Raw genomic sequence first — 20,967 nt, 5'->3', positions numbered from 1 at the left:
GTCTTCCGGATCTTAGGACATTTTTTGCACAGAAAGCCTTTTTTGGCTGCGGTTGCTCGGCTATCGATCCTGCGGCGCTGGGAACGACTAAATGGCTGTCGCAGAAGTACCCCGAAGATTAAAGAACGTGTCTGAAAGATGGCGGCGATCGCACTTCTAAAGCAAAGTTATGGCCGCCATTTCCCTGCGCCGACTTTGAATTAGTGCTGGAAGGAGCAGCGGTACGTGTGCACTTTATTGCTGAAGATGCAATTAGCAGGAACGGGGAGCATATTTCACTAAACGAGGGGGAGGGCGCGTGCGATTAAGACAGACACAACACGGCACTTTTCTACGATTTTATTTCAAGTAATGCTCCAGAATCCTTCAACATCTGAGCACTTGCACACTGGATCAGAATAAAATACACAAGGCAAAGAACACATGATGTATCTGCACGCGCCATGCGGCCTGAGATTCACATTCTGGAGGGGGGTGGAACGCGTACAGTAACAATACTTGTCTAATACTCATCTTGAATAAAGTGTCACATATTGCATCTGCGATTAAAGGCCAACAAGCCTGCAGGGAAAGCGGATTTTTACAGACTGGTTGGTGCATGCGAAAGGCCAGGAAGGCTGGGTTTTCGTCAGTCGCACACAGGCAGGTACCTTTCAGGGAAAAAATCCCCTTTCCTCTCAAGGTCACATCAATGCTGGAAGGGAAAACCATTCATCAAACTCAAAAGTGGGTGGATTTTTGTAATGTGACAGTGGGCGCCCCTCTTTTCTTGGTTAAGCCTCGCCCCTTGAATTATGATCCCTGCACCCTGTCACAGAAGTGATGTTACCCACCCCTGCCATGTCTCGCAGCAACATTGTAGGAAATGGTTTGGCAAGACGTAGATGGGTGACCGAGCCCCCAATCATAGCCGGCCCTTCACCCCATCTCAACACGCAATGCGCACATCCCACATGGTCACACCACCCTCAACACTATCCCACCATGAAATGTACATGGAGCAACAAAGGAGGAAGTGACATCACAGCATCAGACCCAACATCTGGGCCAAGCCTTACCCTACCTGTCGTTCCCATCCACCCATGCATTGAGCTGGAGGGGACACTGAGAACCTGAAACTTCTGAGTTTGATGAAGGGTATCCCTTTCTACTCACATCGTTTCTGTAACTTTCGTACGCTCACTCATCACAATCGATAAACGAGATGTCACTGGAAGAGAAAACAGTGTGTGGAAATTGATCACACTCATTAATCAACACAATGTTATATGCAGGCCTTTCAACATATTCTGATTTAAGCATCACGTTTACAGTTTTTTAGTTAAAGTGAAAGTAAAAGTAAAAATATCAACCAAACAAAGCACATGGCCTCAGCCTTCCAACCCCCAGGCCTTGCTCTTCCTAGAGGTTAGATCTGAGATCTCCACCAGGGTTGGCTAACCCATTGATGGATTCCAGTTTGATCCTGTCGTGGCATAGATGACAGGAAGACCATGGAACTAGGACTCCGTCCTTTTAAAGATGGAGGGGCTTTCAAGAAAGAACAGTCAACGCTGAGCATCCAGAGTAGTGCCATTCTTTAAAGCAAGGAGGCGGTCTACGGGCTGAGTTTTGGGTCTGCAGAATACACAATTGAATTTTGGCTTCTTCAGGATTTTGATTTGTGAGATCCTACACAGATAAGGTTAACAGATCATTCATTGTGACTTAGGCAGCCTATTATTTTGGGTGCATGACATATACAAATCATTGCACTCTGGGAGTTGTAGTCTCAGTTCAGTATAATTGAACCAAATGGAGTTAGACATGTGAAAACATTAATTTGCAAAGGAAATGAACATTGATTTGCAAAAGAAACTACCGGGAGTTGGTCAACTGTGTTCCAGTGACATGGGAGGCATCTGATAACCCAAGCCACATATCCTTAGGTCTGCCAAGGGTTCGGGTCCCTCAGCTTCAGACACAGACGTGAGAACAAGCAGATAACCGAAATATTATGTGCTATATAAATGCACACTGTGTAGGTTTTGCCAGACATTTAAATACGAATTCACAAATTGAAAAAGAGAGAGGAGGAGATTAAGAGTGCATGGAAGGTGCAGAGGTGAGACGACAGAAGAGGAGAATTCAAGTATCTTGAATATTACCTGAGAAGAACATAGGTGAACTAAAAGGAATCGCTGATTGCCACCAATAGCCTTCTCGTGAGCAGGGCCACTGCACTGAAACACTAGTGCTGCCACTGGTCAGGCTGTCCCAACAATTCCAGGTGGGCCAGGCAGCTTAAACCTTCCCTTGAACGAAGTCAGCCGAAGTCAAAAGATGTCACCGCCCTTCACGATGATCAAAGTGTCTAGACTTCAAGGGGCTTCGAGTGAGAAGTTTGAATCGCCCCCACCCCTAGTTTTGTTGCTTATTATTGCACCTTTGGCCCAAGCAAAGGTAAAGCAAAACTGAGGGCTGAGAATCTTGTTGGCGTTCAAATGGCAACATCTTGGGCTCTTGGCCTATAGGCCATGACCAACAGCGGGCTTCCCTGTGCCCACTGGATTACAAAAGATTAACCACCAAGATGAAGAAGTCAGATGTAAGAAACTAAAACAACAAAATGGCATAGCAGCCCCACTCTGCAGTCCAAAAAACAAAAGTGCTAGCATAGGTAACAAACAATATATTGCATGTAAACACAAGCTACTGGAACACTTACAGGAATTTCAACTACTCTATAGAGCTAGGGGGGTTGGGACAAGTTCAGTTAAAGGTAACTTCCTTTCCCCTACTTTTCCCACACTTCAGAGGCACTTCCTTCGTGGGAATTCGCCCCAGTCTACAGAGAAGGTTACCAGAAAACAACACTTGCCGAAAAACACTTGTGCCACCGGTTCTTTTGCATATTATTACCTTAAAAAGTGTGAATATAATTGGTTCAATTTAACCAAATGAAGACTACAACTTCCAGAATTCACCTATTGGTTACATGAAAGCCTACGACTGGAAAGGTAGCATCCTTTCAACATGGAGTGAGCCTCAACCCTATTTATATATAAACAAAAATACACTTGCAAGGTTCTTCTGCTTAAATTTTTCTGATCTACAGTAATTCCTCCTTGGTAGTTTTGAGTAGGTCATAAATCGCCAGGAACCACTTCTGCTAAAGAAGACTTGCCTTCCAACCCCGAGTAGATTGACCAAAGGTGATTCAGAGGCTAAAGGTCAAAGGTCACAACTAGAAGCAGGAGGACGTTTTTGACCCCGGAAGTACATGTAATCAATATGGTGTGAAGGCTGAGTGCTGGATACGCAGCCTGCAGTGGCGTAGCAAGGGTTCCGCGGGCTCTAATGCAAGCATAGAAAATGGCCGCTGCTGCGTCCCTCAGATGGGTAGTAAAAAACAATCACAATTGGGTTGCAGGAAGCCCCTCCCTCTCAGATCCCTCTAAGTCAGCGGCACTATTTCTAAGCCTCTGGCAGCCAGTATAAATAAATGTTACGATTATATCGTCAACGCAGCCATACCGCTCTGCGTGTGTGATGGCTCTCGTTTTCTACCTAAACTCCTTGCATCCATTGTGAAGAACGCACAGCGTTGACAAACAGGCAGCAGGATTCATTTAAAAAGAGGTAGTTCAAATGAATGCCCGCGCAGGCCCAACCGCTAACATCCTTTTGTGCTCAACACCAGTGTGCTGGCGTTCATCGTGTAAAATGCTGGGCCAGCACAAATCCCCCTGAAAAGAAAACATGTATGCAATTTAATTGCCTCAGGATAACATTTCCGTTTCAGATACCAGGCAGTCATGTGTCAAAATGCAACTGTTTCAAACAGAACATTCCGGAAACACTGGGGAACTGGTAGGCGTTTTTTGAGCTGGCAGCGTAATACTGAGAATCCTCCTCAGTCCTAGGGTCTGGCGGCGTAATACTGAGAATCCTCCTCCGTCCTCGGGTCTGGCAGCGTAATACTGAGAATCCTCCTCAGTCCTCGGGTCTGGCAGCGTAATACTGAGAATCCTCCTCCGTCCTCGGGTCTGGCAGCGTAATACTGAGAATCCTCCTCTGTCCTAGGTTCTGGTGGCGTAATACTGAGAATCCTCCTCCGCCCTATGGTCTGGCGGCGTAATACTGAGAATCCTTCTCGCCGTAGGGTCTGGTGGAGTAAGCAGGGCCGTTGTTACAGTCTCCGCACTACGCCCCAGGTTCTCCTACACCTGTGGTAGAGAAAATAGCAAGGCTGTGAATCGGACATTGTTAGGGGCCGTCTCAATTTGCGAAAAAATATGTGAAAATCTGTGGAAATATTTTCAAAGCTTGCAGGAACTGAGGGATGAGTTGCTGAAATGACAGTGAAAAATAATTGTATGTTTCTTAGACCAATGCCAAAAATAATGTGTAACACCTATCAAACTGTGCTCACTGGGATCGATTCACAAAGGGATTTTCAGCATTAAAAGTGTGTTTATGGTTAAAAATATCCCAATTTACACTTGCCATAAAGTCAGACAATGATACCTGACAGTCATAAATGGTTTTAGTACTGTAGATTTCTTTGCTAGGTGGGATTTGGTATTTAGAAGCATGTTTAGCCCTTTAAATTTGTGTACGTCCACGATCATATACATTTATGGGCATTCATAAACTGTTATCAGGCCCTTCCCCACGCTGAAATGGTCAGAGATTTACTCCAGCGAACTGCTGGAGAAGTCTCCTTCCAGTATGGGAAGGGGAATGGATCACCCCCACTTTGGTGGATCGGCCCTGCTGTAAAATATTGACATGAAAAGAATCCATGATCTTCCCCTGTCTGTCTTTAGCTACAAGTTGTTGTCCATGTGATACACAAACTCTGCACACACTTTTCTGTGTCCTCAGACTGGACTCCTGTCACCCTCACATACCTTTCTTCAGGCCTCCCTTTGCCTGTTTGTACTGATATCAGAGTCCACATGCCTCCTGCATTCCACTACAGGGAGAGCCACTAGAATTCTGCAACAGAGAAGGACCAAATTGTGTAGCAGGGTTGACTAAATTATGCAACAAGTAAAGACAAACTGTGCAGTAGCTGTGCTTACTAAAATACAAATCTATGGTCCATACAACCAAAGCTGCCAACTTTGGAACCGGGAACTAGGTTTGAGTCTCAGCTCAACATCCTGTGATCCTGGGCAAATTGCTTAATTTCCCCAGGCCTGAAACATGAAAGTGACCTTGTGTAATGTAATGCTGCTCATGTAAAGCGCTTCAAAGCCCTAGGGTTGTGTTTGTACTATATAAAACAACAAAAAAAGGAAATTATGTGTATGTTGTAGCAGGATGTACTCTAGGATTGTTGAGTGTTTGTGAATCTTTTATTTTTACACCTGTGATGTGAACATGAATGTGGGATAATAGTGGAATAAAAAATCCCCCCAAAGTAAGAATCATGCAGTCCACACTGTTTACATTATATAGAAGTGTTTAAGGTTGTTGTTTGGTATCACAGTCAAAAGCCCTTCGCCAGTCCTTCAAATGGGGATGTTACACTATCTGGGCGAAGCAAACACCTCGCTAAGTGGTTATTTAAATGAATCAACAACAGGAGGTGCCCCAGTTAACTTTCATAATCTGTCTAGAGCAGAAAAATTTAAATAACTTTTGAACTATTTAAACTAGAAACATTTTTTGTTATAAATGTGGACATTATTCAGCAGATGATGGATGGAGCAGCAGGTGTGACAGGCTCGAGAAAGCTCAGGCTGCACACTTGCATCTTCTCAGTGGCCATGGATGTAGGGGTAAATGTAAATTAGCACTTGTATAGCGCACTACTCACCCGTTAGGGTCTCAAGGCGCTGTACTCATACCGCTATGGAACCCCTCCTGGCTTTTCCCTGTGAGGCGCCCACTCCTGAGCACCCCCAGGGTGAAGCCAGGCATCCAAGCGCTGTTGGGGCCGTTGTGGAGATTAAGCAAGCTATTGCCCAGAGTTGCAGAGTGGGACCCATGAATTAGATTAGGCACTGAGGCGAGAATTATCTGGTCAAGGGGAATTGAGCCCAAGACCTGCCGAAGCGGGACTTGAACCCTGGTCTTGAGCCAGATCTCTGCTTCAGGGTCTGCCGCTCTAACCATTGAGCCACACTTCTCCACTTCTCCGGGGTCAGCAGTCTCTGATAGGCTCAGGCTGGAATGTACAGTGGAAGAGACCACTGTGTGAGTACTCGTAGGGGTCAGCAGTCTCTGATAGGCTCAGGCTGGAATGTACAGTGGAAGAGACCACTGTGTGAGTACTCGTAGGGGTCAGCAGTCTCTGATAGGCTCAGGCTGGAATGTACAGTGGAAGAGACCACCATGTGAGTACTCGTTGGCTTGCTTCTGTAGGTAGTGACCTGATGTTGGTTGCTCGCTAGGTGAAGACTGGCTGAAGGTTCACACGAGATGTCACTCGTAGGCGTGTCGTTTTACGCCTGTTGGGTGGCAGTCACAGCCCTAATGTTTGAAAAGCGACCCACCCCTTGGTACTGCTGCGGTGGCCATGCCGGTGACTCAAACAATACCGCCTGTTTCTGTAGCTCCTTGCTCTCTGTGTCTTTTCACTCACTTGCTTCCAGTGTCAGTAAAGGTTGCCTACAAAAAAATATTCTATGCAATGGCCTGTCATAGGTGTCAAAAGTTTTGTGATGTTGCTTCCTGAGATGTTATCAGTGGTAAAAAGAGGCGTATGATGTCACTTCCTATAAAAGCGTTGAAAGATGAAAGGCCATGTAACATCACTTTATTTAAATGAATGGAAAATTCAAAGGGGGTATGATGTCACTTCCTACACTGGTATGGAGAAGTCAAAGGGCATGTCATGTTGAGTCCTATGAAATCATGAAGAGGTCAAAGGGCAGATGGTTCCACTTCCTTCATTGGCCTGTAGAGGAGCAAAGGTCACATGATGTCCTCGTCTGTAATGGGATGCAGAGGTGAAAGGGTATGCCTGGTAAATTCCCCTGCCCCCTATAAGTCTGGCCTACCATCACGATAGCTACAATCACCTTTTTAGGGATTTATGTTATAATGAGCCTTTAAATTTCATCAGTTAGATGTGTAGTCAAATCCCAGGGTACCAGAGGTAATCCCATCTCACCTGTGCGGATTGGATTACTCACTCGGGCAAAGCACATATATGTCATCCAAAGATATGGGTCCATTGTCCCATCAGCATCACTTTGTGCCCTCTTGCAGAATCAATCACGTGTGACTCGTGTCAGTCACATATGGCAAGTAGATTCTATGCATCTCTGGAGCCAAGGGCCTGGTTTATGTTTGATGGACAGGGTGCTGTGTCACAAAAGTAACCTGCTTGATTAGGAGTCAGGCAGACGTTAGTTTTCCGACAGCATTTTGCCCGCTGGCTCTGCCGTCAGAAAACTTGCCCCAATGGCCCTTCAGAGTAGGGGGGAGGGGCAGTCCGGGTAAGGGCATCAGATCCTCTGCCCTATTTAGAACAGACGATCTGAAATCCATTTTTTTCAGGTCAAAAACAGAATAAATGAGCCCCACTCCTTGGTGTATGAAGCTCCCAGGAGTGGGTGTCTGAAAAAAAAAAATGTTGGTGTGCAACTACAGAAACATAGCGGCCACACACCAAACTTGTCGTGACTTCACAGGAACTGCCATGGTGACAGCTTCTATAATGGTAGAGATCATCTAAGGGCTGGCAGGGACCTCCTGATACACTGTGTGCTCCTGGGCAATGGTTGGTTGTGATTGAAGATGTCCCTCGGAGAATGGGGCTTGGACAAGGTAATCAGTGAGCTTTGTGCTGTTGGGGCTAGACTTGGGGCGTGGGGTGAGAGGATTAGCTTTGTAGTTGAGGAACCCAGAATATAAACTGTGACCCCTAATCCAGAGTGTTGCCATCTTTTGGGCATGGACATAGTTGGTGAGCCTTTGATTATCAATCTGCTATGTTGACTCTCGCATTTATCAATGGTCGTCGGTCTTACATCTCTGGTGTGACTTCACGTTTCGCTACATGTTTTGTGTACACGCCACAAAAGTAGAGTCTAAAGTGATCCTGGATGTCTAGGACAGTGCAAATTTCTTTTTTTACCGCAGAGATCCTGCCATGCTCGTGCCAGTCTTGTAAGTTTTTTTCAAGAGAACACAGTCAGGTATGTGGAATTGTTTTAACGGGTTTTACATTCTGTGCTCTGTGAAAGGCATATGCCAAGAGCGGTAATAAGGAATCCGTAGTCTAGGCTTTCTTTTAAGGCACCTACTAATACCAAATGTTAGCCATATGAAATGAGTCACGACTAGAACTTCCTTAGTGTGTAGAAACTCAAGGCTGAACACTGAATCCATGACCACATGGGGTCCTTTGGTTAACTAGTGGGACTTCCCCTCCACACTGAATGGTTCACTAAAACCACAAACAATCCCAACTCGTAAATTTTTACCAATGAGAAAGTTTACAAACTTCTAACTCAATCTTTTGAGAATTATACAAACTGAGTTCGGATCCGTGCTCGGTTTCAAAGCACTTTACCGCCCCGTCTCAACCACTTTCTGATGCCTCCTGCAAGGAATTGTCTGGGAAGAGGTAAAGCCCGAAAGCCCACTCTGTTTATTTTGGAGAACTTGTAGACTCCCAATGATGTATCTTCTGTTCAGAGATCACTGATCTATAGTGAAACTCTTTTGGCAAAGATTTATGAACCGCTTTTATAAACTAAGAGTAAAACTAGCAAACATGCGTGATCGATAGATTTGTCAGTTAGTGGATCCAAAGTTTAGGAGTGGAAAATGGATACAGTAATTTACTGCTTGAGTCACAAATAGCAGATGGCCAGAGTGGTGGCAACAGTAGTCAACTTCACAAGTCAAAGATGGCCCAACTATTTACTCATTGTCGTGTTTTTTTCTCTCTCCGCAAAGTATCAAAAGGACAACAAGAAAGCAATGGCATGGTTGGCGAGGCATATGGAAGAGTGTTGTATAGTGATAACAGCCAATGGGCTAGGATTCCTTGCTAATGGTGATGGGGCACCTTTATCGGTGCACATGAAAATCCTAAGAACTGGTGGTCACCGTTTTACGGACCAAGATGAAAAGAAAAACAAGCATTCAGGAATAAGCGAATAACTGCCTGGCAATGAAAGATCAAATCAACTCAATCGTTAGTTCAGTATCTTCATACTTCATCAGGATAAAGGTATTTTTTCCAGTACCTAAAGGCACGTTTATGTCGCAACATAATATCTCACTGCATGGATTTAACATTCTGTGATCAGGTTCTGCCTACTAGAGGCCACCCGTCATCCTGAATAGGAAGAGAATTATACAAAATGTTGGCGCAAACCTATTTGCAGTTATTTTTTCTTATGTAATACCCAGTGCATTAAGTGTGTTCATATCAAATATTACATCCCACAAGAAGATATCCATACTGTTGTGGGAGTTGTGACAGGTTCTGGCCTCTGAGACATTTAGCAGTCTGGTAGTCGGAGAATGGTTAATTGGACCCCTCAACGTATTGAGAAAAGTTGATTGAAGCTAAGAACTTGCCTAGATTTGAGAAAGTTGTAGATCTGCCCTGCAGGCTTGACTTGACTACACAGACTCTAGCTGACTTGCCACATTCTTTGAAACTAACCTCTGACGTTGCTCTTAGATTCCTGACAATTAACTTTTCAAGTATGCCCTTGAAGAATGAATGGATTGAGGTTTCTTTTTTACATTTTTCGCCCCCTCTTTTAAAAAATCAAGTTTGTACTCAATACGTTAAAGATTAAATATCACCAACTGTTTTATTCAACTATGCCCTTTCTTTAAATTTTATATTCTTGAGAGTTTGTGAGGGATCATGTACCACATACATCCTGAGTGTCCCTAAACCTTCCATCATGATTGACATGATGATCCCAGAATCTACCAAAAAAGGTACAAATTTAGCAAACTTTATCACGCCTCAATTATGGCGCATAAAAAATCAGGTGTTAACACCAACTCTAATGTGACAACAGACAAAATGCATTCCCAATTAAAGTTTACAGGTGGGAAAGATAAAATAGACATGTGCCTTCCTCGAGATTACAACACTTTATGAGCTTGTAACTGAAAACTGTACATTTAGAAGTGGGTATTATGAGGTCCAATGTATATGTCTACAGTGGTTTTGCAGAAGAAATCAAAGGACTGATTCTGGACTTTACGTGTCAAGTGGTATTTCCACCAGGGATGTGCATTATGGATTTTGCAGATTTTCAGGGAATTAACACAATCACTCCAATTATAGTAGTGCTTAGGAAAGTGAGAACGAGAAATGCATTTTGGGAAGAACAGTTATGTAAATGACGTATAGCTCTTCTCTACCATGATCAATTTTACAAATGCTGTCGTTTTTGTGCCATGGTTCTGTTTCCAAAAACCCTGCTGCAGAGATATTTAAATTCTGTCTATCTCATAAAACAAACATTTACTAAGCAGCAGTGTGGCTTCGATTTGGCTTCCTGTCCAAGCAGATGGAATTAACTTCTGCAATGTTTAATTAGATGCAAAACCTATATCTACTTATTTAAAGCAATTCAGAAATCACAGTTGTAATTAGCGCCCACACACTGAAAAAAAAACAAGTGCTTTTGACAATAACATCCGTGGGCCAGGCAGCCGCATACTGAAGGTCTCACTCATTGGGTGTGAGCGTCACTCCCTTGCATATGGGGCTTACTTCTGGCTATTAACAAAGATCTGTTTGAACTAAATGGAGCCTAGCACATAGGAATCACAATATTTCATGCCACTGCAACCACTTTTGGTCGAAAACCCTCAAATATCATTTGTTGGGGTTTATTTATCCAGAGATCCTTTAGGTTCTGGTTACAGATCACCGGGAAAAGGGTGTGATTTTTATTGCATTCAAAGTATTACAACCCCACAGAGATCTGAGTTCAGTTTGTATGATGAATCCCATCCAATCATGACTATTGACCTCAACTCTCAGAAATACTTGCAGAATTTGGTGCTTAGCACATCAAAATCCACATGCCACATTTTTAACTGGGGAAATGTCAGGAATGCACTCTTATTCCACAAATCAGAATTTCACTGTGAGCTAACCAGAGTCACAACACGTATTACAACTAACTGGGCCGATCACAATTGAGGATGAAACGCTGTTTCCACATATTAGGCCACAGATATGTCAGTTCTCTGAATTGATAAGAGAGACTCCTTCTTCTAAAGACAACTTTTTTCTGTTTTCTTGTTAAGTCAGGATATTAAAGTTTCCATTTTTTTCCTGCAAAATCCCCCTGTTAGGTATTCCCAAATGATGGGATATTAGCACTGAAATATTTAAATTCCCTATAGACGTATCCCTTAACTATACAGAGGGAGATACAATTATTGGGTTAATATAAGGGAAGTCCAATATTATTCAACTTCCTATTGTGATCTGCAACCTTTGGGTGGAAGTCAGTGGTGGTTTGGGGCTGGGTGACGTGCCAGAGTCTTAAACACAGATTCCAAAAATATTAACTACGAACACAAAAATAAAAAAAATACAGACTGCAGAAATAAAGAATACCGAATATGGATGGGAAAAGCATAAACTCAGAATTGTCAGCTGAAAATAAGACACAAGAAATACAGATTGCAAAAATATAGCTTTTAAAATTATAGTCTCGACAAAATAGCCTCGTAAAACAAACTCAAAAATACAAACTGTAAAAATATTGTTCATACATAAATATCTCCCTAAAAAATGTTGACGTGCACATAACGCTAGTATGTAGGATGTAGCTTAAAATGTGCTGAAGTCTGAGTTATGGAGTGAGAGGGAGCGTCCTACAACAGAGAGCTTGGCAGGAGGTCGGTGTAACAATGCACGCTGATTTCGGAGCTTCGCAGGAGGTCGGTGTAACAATGCACGCTGATTTCGTTTTGTCGAACATCTGGGGTCTCCTGTGAGACCAGGGATTTTGTTACCAATTAAAGTGCACAGGGACGTACGATTAAAATATTCTTATAGGTAAGAAAAGAGCGCTGTCTTCATAAGTCACTCAGTGTGCTGAGTTCTCACTGCGTCGCCTCTTTTACGGTAACATTTTCCAAATATTTTCGGTGTATTTTTGAAAAGTGTAGTTGTCGTCTAGCAGGTTTAGACAACATTCCACACACGAGTACTCGTGGGTGCAACTTTCCTCAGGTGTCATTATTCAACAGAAATCCTGCGAGCAGAGGCGCTATGTGTGACTTTCTGACTGATCGAGTCTCATCTGAATTTTCTCAGCACATTGGCTCTTACAGCTCTGTCATGGACAGTGACGGTTCTCTAAAGTCCTTTCTCTCTTTCTCTCTCCTCTTGTCCCACGGCCATGTGGTCTTATAGGTCAGCCATTTTGGCCCCTACCCTCACAGCGCTTCCCTCACAACATTAAGTGCAGTTATCAGAGAGGTCGGCCATTTTATCATGCATCCCAGGCTCAAGCGCCTCTACTGCCTCCTTGTACATCCATCAATCAGAAACGCCATGGGGGCAGCAACATTTAATTTATTCAAATTATTTCCCTGACTCAGAGGGTGAAACTTCCCAGACCAAAAGAGAGTAACCTCTGTTGCTTTGTTTTACATGTTAATGTTACAGGCAACATGACCCGCAGTAGGAAAGCATTCGGCAGCCGCTGCCTCCCGAGTCAGGACATTAAATGAACTTGACTTACCGAAACCTGTCAGACTAGTCAGGGCAGCGCTGTGTCATTCTCTCTCCTGGGCGGCAGTTTTCTCTCTCACACGCCAGTTTCTTGGCCCAGAGTGCGTGACGAGTTGCCTAAACACGGCACCATGTGTTTTCTGTAAAGCAGAGAGAAATTGTAGTGTTCATAAGGCTAAAAAATACATAATCTCAAGTCAGAGCTTGTCTGGGGCTAGGCGGCCCTGGAGGCCAATAGGAGAGTTCTTGGCAGGTATGAACCCTGAAAAGGCTGGCAAGGCAATGGAGGGTCAGGCAGACGTCAGGATTTGTCCATGATAGGACTGACTGTGCCACAGACAGACCCACACCCTGGAGTTCTGGAAATCTCCACATACCTCTTACTTTCTGTTGTGTAAAAGTTACTAAGCAACAGTGCAAGTTATAGCTGGTTTCAGCTTTCGGGAAACCACACACAGTACATTCCGCTAAGTCATGTTGCATTGATACAAGTGTACACAGAACACCACAAATCATGCAGCCACAGTTACTGGGTTTTGTGTACTAAACATTAGAGATCACTAAGCTACGCCCATTGGTGCTCTATCAAGGTTGTGTGTTTTGTTGTTTCTGGGAAAAATAACTTTCTCGTGGATTTCCCCACTGTCTCCAATGATTTTACCTCCCAGTGCCATGTAACCACATCTTACATTCTGTACCCAAGGAAAATGCTTCTGCAAGAGGAGTTAATACAGTCGGCCTTGACTGCCACCTATTGATGGCACCAGGTTATTACAAAAGGCTAGAAAAAAAGGCTATTTTTCAGTAAGTGCATAACTCTCCAAGGTGAAAAATGCTGTGTTGCCTGGAGTGCGGAAATCTTTACACCATTCCTCTCTGTAGTACAAATGGTACAATGGAGACTTGTTAGGTACTCAAGGTACTAACATACTTTCAATCTCTGGTCCAGAAATGTCCAATAATCGAGGGCTTCAACCTATCCATCGACATCCCTGTATCGCATCTTGCGTGTTCACGATCCCTGAATGCGTGAGTTTTTGCAGAGAATAGTGAGTGGGGCCTAGAGAATGCTGTGATGTAGTGGAAAGTTGCCGTGACCGTGGCGGAGAGAACCTGCTGTTTACTTGCAGTTGGACGGAGGATGAAGGCCCGACAGCCGCTTTTGGAGAAGAGACTGTAACCAAGGCCTAACCCTAACAAGGATCTTACCACCTCCAACAATTGTGACTCCTGACTGATCGACCTGAAGACATGGTCTCCCCAAATTCAAGAGCCTGAGTCGAAACCAGCAGCGATTCCAGAAGAAGTATGATTCAACCAATTGTCAAAGACTCAGGAAGACCAGCTCTTCATTCACTAGATCTAATGTCTAAAGGGCCAGCATCAACGTTGAAGCTAGATCTGCAAGGCGCCGATAGCCATGCACTGGTGATACGTTGGCCAACAGTAGAGAAGACGTCACAGAGCAGCAATACACTAACCAACATGTAAGCCTGATCGTGGTTGATGTGGACAACCACGCAACTCTACGCTGGAACCACTTCCAAGACCCAGAAAAGACTGCAACGCATCCTTAACGCCTCCGCCCGGCTCATCAAGAACGCCCCACGACAAAGCCACACCTCCGCCCTCCTAAGAGACCTGCACTGGCTGCCTATCGACAAGAGAACCACCTTCAAGCTCCTGACCCACGCCTACAAGGCCCTACACGACGCCGGACCAGCCTACCTCAACCACAGACTCTCCTTCTACACTCCCGCCAGACATCTCCGCTCCACCGACCAGGCCCTCGCTAAAGTCCCCCGCATCCGAAAAACCACAGCGGGAGGTAGATCCTTCTCCCACATCACCGCCAAGACCTGGAACACCCTCCCCATCCACCTCAGGCAATCTCGCACCCTGTCTGAGTCCAGGAAGGACCTCAAGAATTAGCTCTTCGACTGATCATCCTCCCCCACCCCCCTTTCCTCCCCAGCACCTTGAGACCCTCACGGGTGAACAGCCGTGCTCCACAAGTCCCTGATTGATTGATTGAGATCCACTTGCGGCATTAGCAAGGACGCCTGATTGTGGCAGATGTAGACAACCACATAGCAGAGATACAGCCACCAGCACTAGAGAGGACACGTGATCACACTTGATGCAGACCACCAAGCAATGGTGATGAACTCTCCAGCCACTGATAGGGCGCTTTATCCGCTAGACAGAGAACCGCCTTGCAGTTTTGTTCGCCTCTTTTGGACTAACACGTCCGACTCCAATGAATTGTTAAATTAAGGCCCACTGCTGGAAACATGGTGTCCAGTGACGTGGAGCCATGTGGCGACCCCCCCACTGTACGAATGCTGATAACATGGCATCCATGGTGAGGTGTCCATCTGGCCACAGACTAGTGAATCACTGATACTGAAGTCACAGGTGGACAGTGGGGTTTTAGTTACCCCTATAAGTTAGCCACGTGGCAGGTAAACAGTGACGTTTCTTTGCTCTTTGCCGGCGCGTCTGAATTTCCGCGGTGTATTACGCAGCGCCGAGGCCTACTGCTGGACCATGCACCCCCTGAAACGCAGGCCCGCCAGCCACCACGGCGCAGGGGATCCCCCGACCCTTCAGGGGGGCACTAACCCTTAGAGGGGTCCGCATTTAGCTCAAGGTCAAAAACTATTCGTGAGGTGTGGAAGACTTAGGGGGGTCCTACATCACATTCTGCAGGGGGGGGCATCACTGTGTCGGGGCCTCTGGCCAATGGACATATAGTGAGGCTTAGAAACGTACATAACCCGGCTACCGGCCAATTAACAGTGAATCTCCACTGTACCCGCTGGCAGGCTAAACAGCGACCACCTGACACAAATGGCGCTGCCTCGCGCCTCTCGTGACACTCTTTCCCCAATTCTAGCGCTGCGAAGACAGGGCAGTGCCTTTGCCGGAATTATCCTGCGTGAATTGTAGAAGTGCAAGAATTTCTCTCTCTAGGAACAACCTGTAGAGGTCAAAGGTCACGAACATGACCCCTGTGCAGCCACTTGAGGTTTCAGTGAATAACATTTCACTTCCTGCCACACGCACAACTGTGGCAGCCCAAGGAAGCGGCTGAAACCCCGGAACCCCCGCCTTGGAAGCGGAACGCGGCTGTGATTTCCCTAGTTTAGCAGGTGACTTGCAATATCCTCAGGCTCTGGCCCCGACTGACTCTCCCCAGCCCTGCAAGTATTTCAGTAAGAAACGGAGCGAATTCTGCTGCCTTCAGGTTTAATTGGGTCGTTCTGATTGTCTTCTTTAGAATGCTTTTATGAGTATTTCCTTTTTTCCGTTTTAGTTTTTAAGTAAACAGATTAAATACTTTTGCCATTTTCCCCAATTGTTAGCAGACTTCACATAATATTAACAGATGTGTTGGTCAAATGTTAGCCCTACCCGGATTCTCACGTTTCCTAGTTCCATGCGTAAGTAATGTATCTTCTCCTGGAAATGAGTTTGAATTGATAAACTTTTATAACTGGTTCAAACAGGACTCCAAATCCCAGAATGCAATTGGATAAAAACCCAGACTAGATAACCTGCTCACGCATGGAACTGGGTAGAACGAGAGCTCTGCCCACCAGTCCTTCCCATTCATCAGGCTCCCCGGAGGGCAAGGGAGAGAGGGTCCACTCAAAATCTGGTGCCTTGTGTACAAAGCTGTCCACCCCATCTTAGCTCACCATCCCGCCTGGGACGTTACCGGGGTTAGGAGCTGACATTCCACCTCTAGCAAACTGAGCCTGGCTTCTTCCTGCTTCACGTGGCTGCAAAGAGCCTTCATGAGTGACATCTCCAGTCAGCCCCTTAATGACTGAGGGCATTTTTCTGCCAGGTGGGGCAACCTGGCCAAGAACTGAGTGCACCAGCGGTGCAGAAAGGGTGCCAGGGGTCCTCATGCATGCGAGGGAACTGCCCCGACCACTGATTGTATAGTAACACACCGCAATAATCAGGGCTCTTTGGATGACTCGGGCAACCGTGTCCCGGCGCCACTGCACCTGCTGCACCATTGATAGCTACCGCGCTGAGAGTACCGAGGCCCCACGGTCCGCCTGGGGCAGCTAAACTCGCGTTTCAGCGGCAATATTGTGAGGAATCACCTCATGGGATATAATTGTGTTCTATAAATTATTTATAGCATACCCTCCATTCAGGAGAGATTCACAGTTTCCAACACGCCTGCCCTCCATTCATAAGGACACTTCACAGGCAGGGTTGGCACCCGCTTAAATGGCGCAGTGATTTAAGTACTAGCTACATGACACCACATTACACGGTGTGAGACCTGCAAGTCCCAATTCAGCATTTCATCCTTCCCAGGTCGATAACGTGTGAAGCATGTCATCTCCCTCCAGTAAAACACGTTAATATTATTATTGCTTTTAATGGAGGAGCACAGCACTGCGCAGTTATACGTTTATAGTAAAGGACACATCTAGCGCCAAGAAGCAACAGAGCAGGTCACACACAGCTTTTGAGTTGTAGCAGGGGACTCTGGGGCCGGTGGGTGCTGTGAGAAGAGCGTGGTGTCTGGTTGAGACCCTACCGGCTTGTTTTCATTGCATGTGGGGAAGAGGGGAGTTTTAAGGACTTGCTGAACTTGGAATTCAGAAACCTGCGTTCTAATCCCGCCTTCTGCACTCCTCAAGATGTGTGATCGTGGACACATTTCTACCTGAGCTTCACGCTGTAAATATGTGTAATTTTAATACACAAACCATCCTACGTTCTCCACTACGGTCTCACATGGACCCTACACACCCCGTGGGTCCAAGCACAGAACCCACAATCTCGGGCGGTCCTTCTACATACAACCCAGTGCGTGTGCCTTATTGTAAACTCAGAAATGCAAAACTTTCTGTCTTTGCTTCTTTCAACCAGCCCCACCTCTCCCCCCGTTTCTTCCTCTTCTTGGCACTCACCGCCTAAGCAGTGTTTACATAAACCATGCCCGAATCCCAACTCGGGCCCCGAAAAGCGAGCAGAGCCCGCGGACCCAGCTCTCTCTAACGCCCTCTGGAGGCGTTGGCGGGAAAGGTGTTCCCCACCCAAAAAGTGGTTTATAAAGTAGTCGGTCAAAATTTTCGAAATACAGCATAAAACACAAGTTTTATGGCCAGTGTGGCAGGGAATTCATTAAATATTTCAGGGTTTGGTACAGCAGAGATGAGCACTATTTCTCTGCAGCAGCAAATTTATTCCTATCTGTGTCCATAGGAAGCTTGTGTTCAGCTCTCTCAGGGGTGCAGCTTTTGGGGCTCCAGCCCCCACCCCTTTCCAGTCCTGAAATCAGCCCCCCGTTCTCCAGCTCACGAGGGGCGTTCCCACAGCCCATTTCCAGCCACCCATTGCCGGGGGCGTAGGTTCAGGGGTGTGTGTTGGGTGTTACACCCACTATTAAATGTATTTTGTGATACATGGTTGGGAGCTGCGGGTATGGGGAGGGGTCTGTCGGATTTCACCAGGGAACTTACACACAAACAGACTGTCAGTTAGGGAAGCCTGCAAAAATGTTTATTTCACAAAATATTGCACCTTCTCTTACTTAGTGCACCGACCAATACGCCCCCCTTTCCCTTTCCAGAGCCTCTTAAGCCCCTCATGTTCGCCCTGCTTGTCGTATAATGTCTATCGGGAAATTGAAGCTAATACCCCTCAAATCATACTTACTGACCAAGCTACGCCCCTGCCCATCGCCCCCTTGGCACAACCACCGTATATGCAGGGTCACTGGAATTATGTGGTATAAATCGTCACCTTTTTGACAGTTTTACTTCATTATTTTGTAATATTTACTCATGGTAATTCTGTCTGGGCAAATATTTCACCTGCCTAGTTTCACTTTAACAGCCATATACAGAAACACGCAACCGACGAGTTAGTTAGTGACTGGTCAGCCTTTGCGCAGGGCCTTCCACTGCGCGCGCACACGTCGCCGCATTTTCACTAACTTTCGACCCCTTTGAGCTAGAAACAAGGTTTTGTTTAAACCTGCAAGTTATGCGGCAGAGGGTGAAATGCGGCAAATCCCCAGTCATGTAGAAAGAATGCCGCTGGCGCAGAATAATCGCATAATTGCGGTGGCCTCTGGAGCGGATGGTGGCCACTGGCCGTACCTGGCGTTGCTGACCAGCAGGATGACGGACCCGTCCTTGATGTTAACCGACTTGATGGTTTCGTGCTCCCCCAGCTGCACCCCGTTGTAGAAGAAGTACTTCTTCCAGGACGTGACCCCCAGCTTCACCAGGTGGACCCGGAGGTCCTTCATGGTGTCCGTGGGCCGGACGCTGACCGGGAGCATCCGCCCGTCCTCCGGGAAGTGCACCAGGATCTCGTACCGGACCCACTGCACGCTGAGCCGCCTCAGCTTGTCCATGTCCGCCCGGCCTCCTCCGCTGCGCGCCGGGAGAAGCCTTCGAGGCGCTGGCAGGAGGTACACTGGGGATTTACAGACAGTGCCGCCGTCAACACCCTCAGACCAATGTCAAACCGGCCTCGGGCCGCCTCCTCTGTGCGCCGGGAGAGGCCTTCGAGGCGCTGGCAGGAGGCACACTGGGGATTTACAGACAGTGCCGCCGTCAACACCCTCAGACCAATGTCAAACCGGTCTCGGGCCGCCTCCTCTGTGCGCCGGGAGAAGCCTTCGAGGCGCTGGCAGGAGGTACACTGGGGATTTACAGACAGTGCCGCCGTCAACACCCTCAGACCAATGTCAAACCGGTCTCGGGCCGCCTCCTCTGTGCGCCGGGAGAGGCCTTCGAGGCGCTGGCTGGGGGCGTGCTGGGGATTTCCAGCCCTTGCTGCCCTGGAGACTCTCAGACGGCCCCCAGACCGGTCCCGGGACTCCTCCGCTGTGCGCCGGGAGAGGCCTTCGAGGCGCTAGCTGGGGACGCACTGGGGATTTCCAGCCGTGTTGCCCTGAGCACCTTCAGACGGCCCCCAGACCGGTCCCGGGACTCCTCCGCTGTGCGCCGGGAGAGGCCTTCGAGGCGCTAGCTGGGGACGCACTGGGGATTTCCAGCCGTGTTGCCCTGAGCACCTTCAGACGGCCCCCAGACCGGTCCCGGGCCTCATTCCGCGCATTCCGACCCCTGCAAGTCCGAAGCTGCTGCTTCCAGTGTGGAGCAGAGGTGACGGAAGAGCTGGGGCCCTGTCACTCCAGAGGTGCACCGGGGCGGCTCCCACAGCTTCCGCGGGGCCTCACGTGCTTCGGGGCGCGTGTCCTGTGGGACTGTCCCTGTATGACTAGTTGCCTGGAAGTCTGCAGGAGAGCCCCTCCCCGCTCCGCAGATCCCCATGCGATGAACTAACGCTCTTGCTACCCCTCCAACACGGAGGGCTTTTTATTTTCGTGTCAAACAATGTTGAGCACAGAGTTTGCAGACAGGAGCGTTGTGAGAAGGTAGCCTCTTTCTAGCCTTGTTACCCCCACTTTTGGCCTGTTTGTGAGTGTATGTCAGGGTGTTTGTCACTGTTTTCACTGTCTCACTGGGATCCTGATAGCCAGGCCTCAGTGCTCATAGTGAAAACACTATGTTTTCAGTATGTTTGTTATGTGTCACTGGGATCCTGCTGGTCAGGACCCCAGTGCTCATAGGTTTGTGGCCTATATGTATGTGTCACTGGGACCCTGTCACACAGGGCCCCAGTGCTCATAGGTGTGCATGTATATGTTCCCTGTGTGGTGCCTAACTGTCTCACTGAGGCTCTGCTAACCAGAACCTCAGTGGTTATGCTCTCTCATTACTTTCAAATTGTCACTAACAGGCTAGTGACCAATTTTACCAATTTACATTGGCTTACTGGAACACCCTTATAATTCCCTAGTATATGGTACTGAGGTACCCAGGGTATTGGGGTTCCAGGAGATCCCTATGGGCTGCAGCATTTCTTTTGCCACCCATAGGGAGCTCTGACAATTCTTACACAGGCCTGCCACTGCAGCCTGAGTGAAATAACGTCCACGTTATTTCACAGCCATTTTACACTGCACTTAAGTAACTTATAAGTCACCTATATGTCTAACCTTTACCTGGTAAAGGTTAGGTGCAAAGTTACTTAGTGTGAGGGCACCCTGGCACTAGCCAAGGTGCCCCCACATTGTTCAGAGCCAATTCCCTGAACTTTGTGAGTGCGGGGACACCATTACACGCGTGCACTACATATAGGTCACTACCTATATGTAGCTTCACAATGGTAACTCCGAATATGGCCATGTAACATGTCTATGATCATGGAATTACCCCCTCTATGCCATCCTGGCA

The 20,967-nt window shown here is 46.9% G+C and overlaps 1 protein-coding gene across 2 annotated transcripts; it reads right to left on the bottom strand.

The window, feature by feature from the left end:
- Positions 1 to 324: 324 nt before the first annotated feature.
- On the bottom strand, positions 325 to 19,922 carry TINCR (TINCR ubiquitin domain containing). 2 transcript variants are annotated; one of them, XM_069216784.1, is made up of 4 exons: positions 18,820 to 19,922; positions 12,690 to 12,819; positions 4,896 to 4,983; positions 325 to 4,208 (listed from the first exon to the last, which is right to left on the bottom strand). In XM_069216784.1, exons 1-2 carry the CDS (start codon positions 19,077 to 19,079, stop codon positions 12,756 to 12,758), a joined length of 324 nt encoding a protein of 107 aa, XP_069072885.1. In that variant the 5' UTR covers positions 19,080 to 19,922; the 3' UTR covers positions 325 to 4,208; positions 4,896 to 4,983; positions 12,690 to 12,755. The 2 variants fall into 2 exon arrangements, with proteins under 2 accessions (XP_069072885.1, XP_069072883.1); XM_069216782.1 differs by lacking the exon at positions 4,896 to 4,983.
- Positions 19,923 to 20,967: the final 1,045 nt, after the last annotated feature.

This window comes from Pleurodeles waltl, chromosome 12 (assembly GCF_031143425.1).
Source record: "Pleurodeles waltl isolate 20211129_DDA chromosome 12, aPleWal1.hap1.20221129, whole genome shotgun sequence".
Classification (NCBI taxonomy): Eukaryota; Metazoa; Chordata; class Amphibia; order Caudata; family Salamandridae; genus Pleurodeles; species Pleurodeles waltl.
This window is presented reverse-complemented; position numbering and strand designations above follow the sequence as displayed.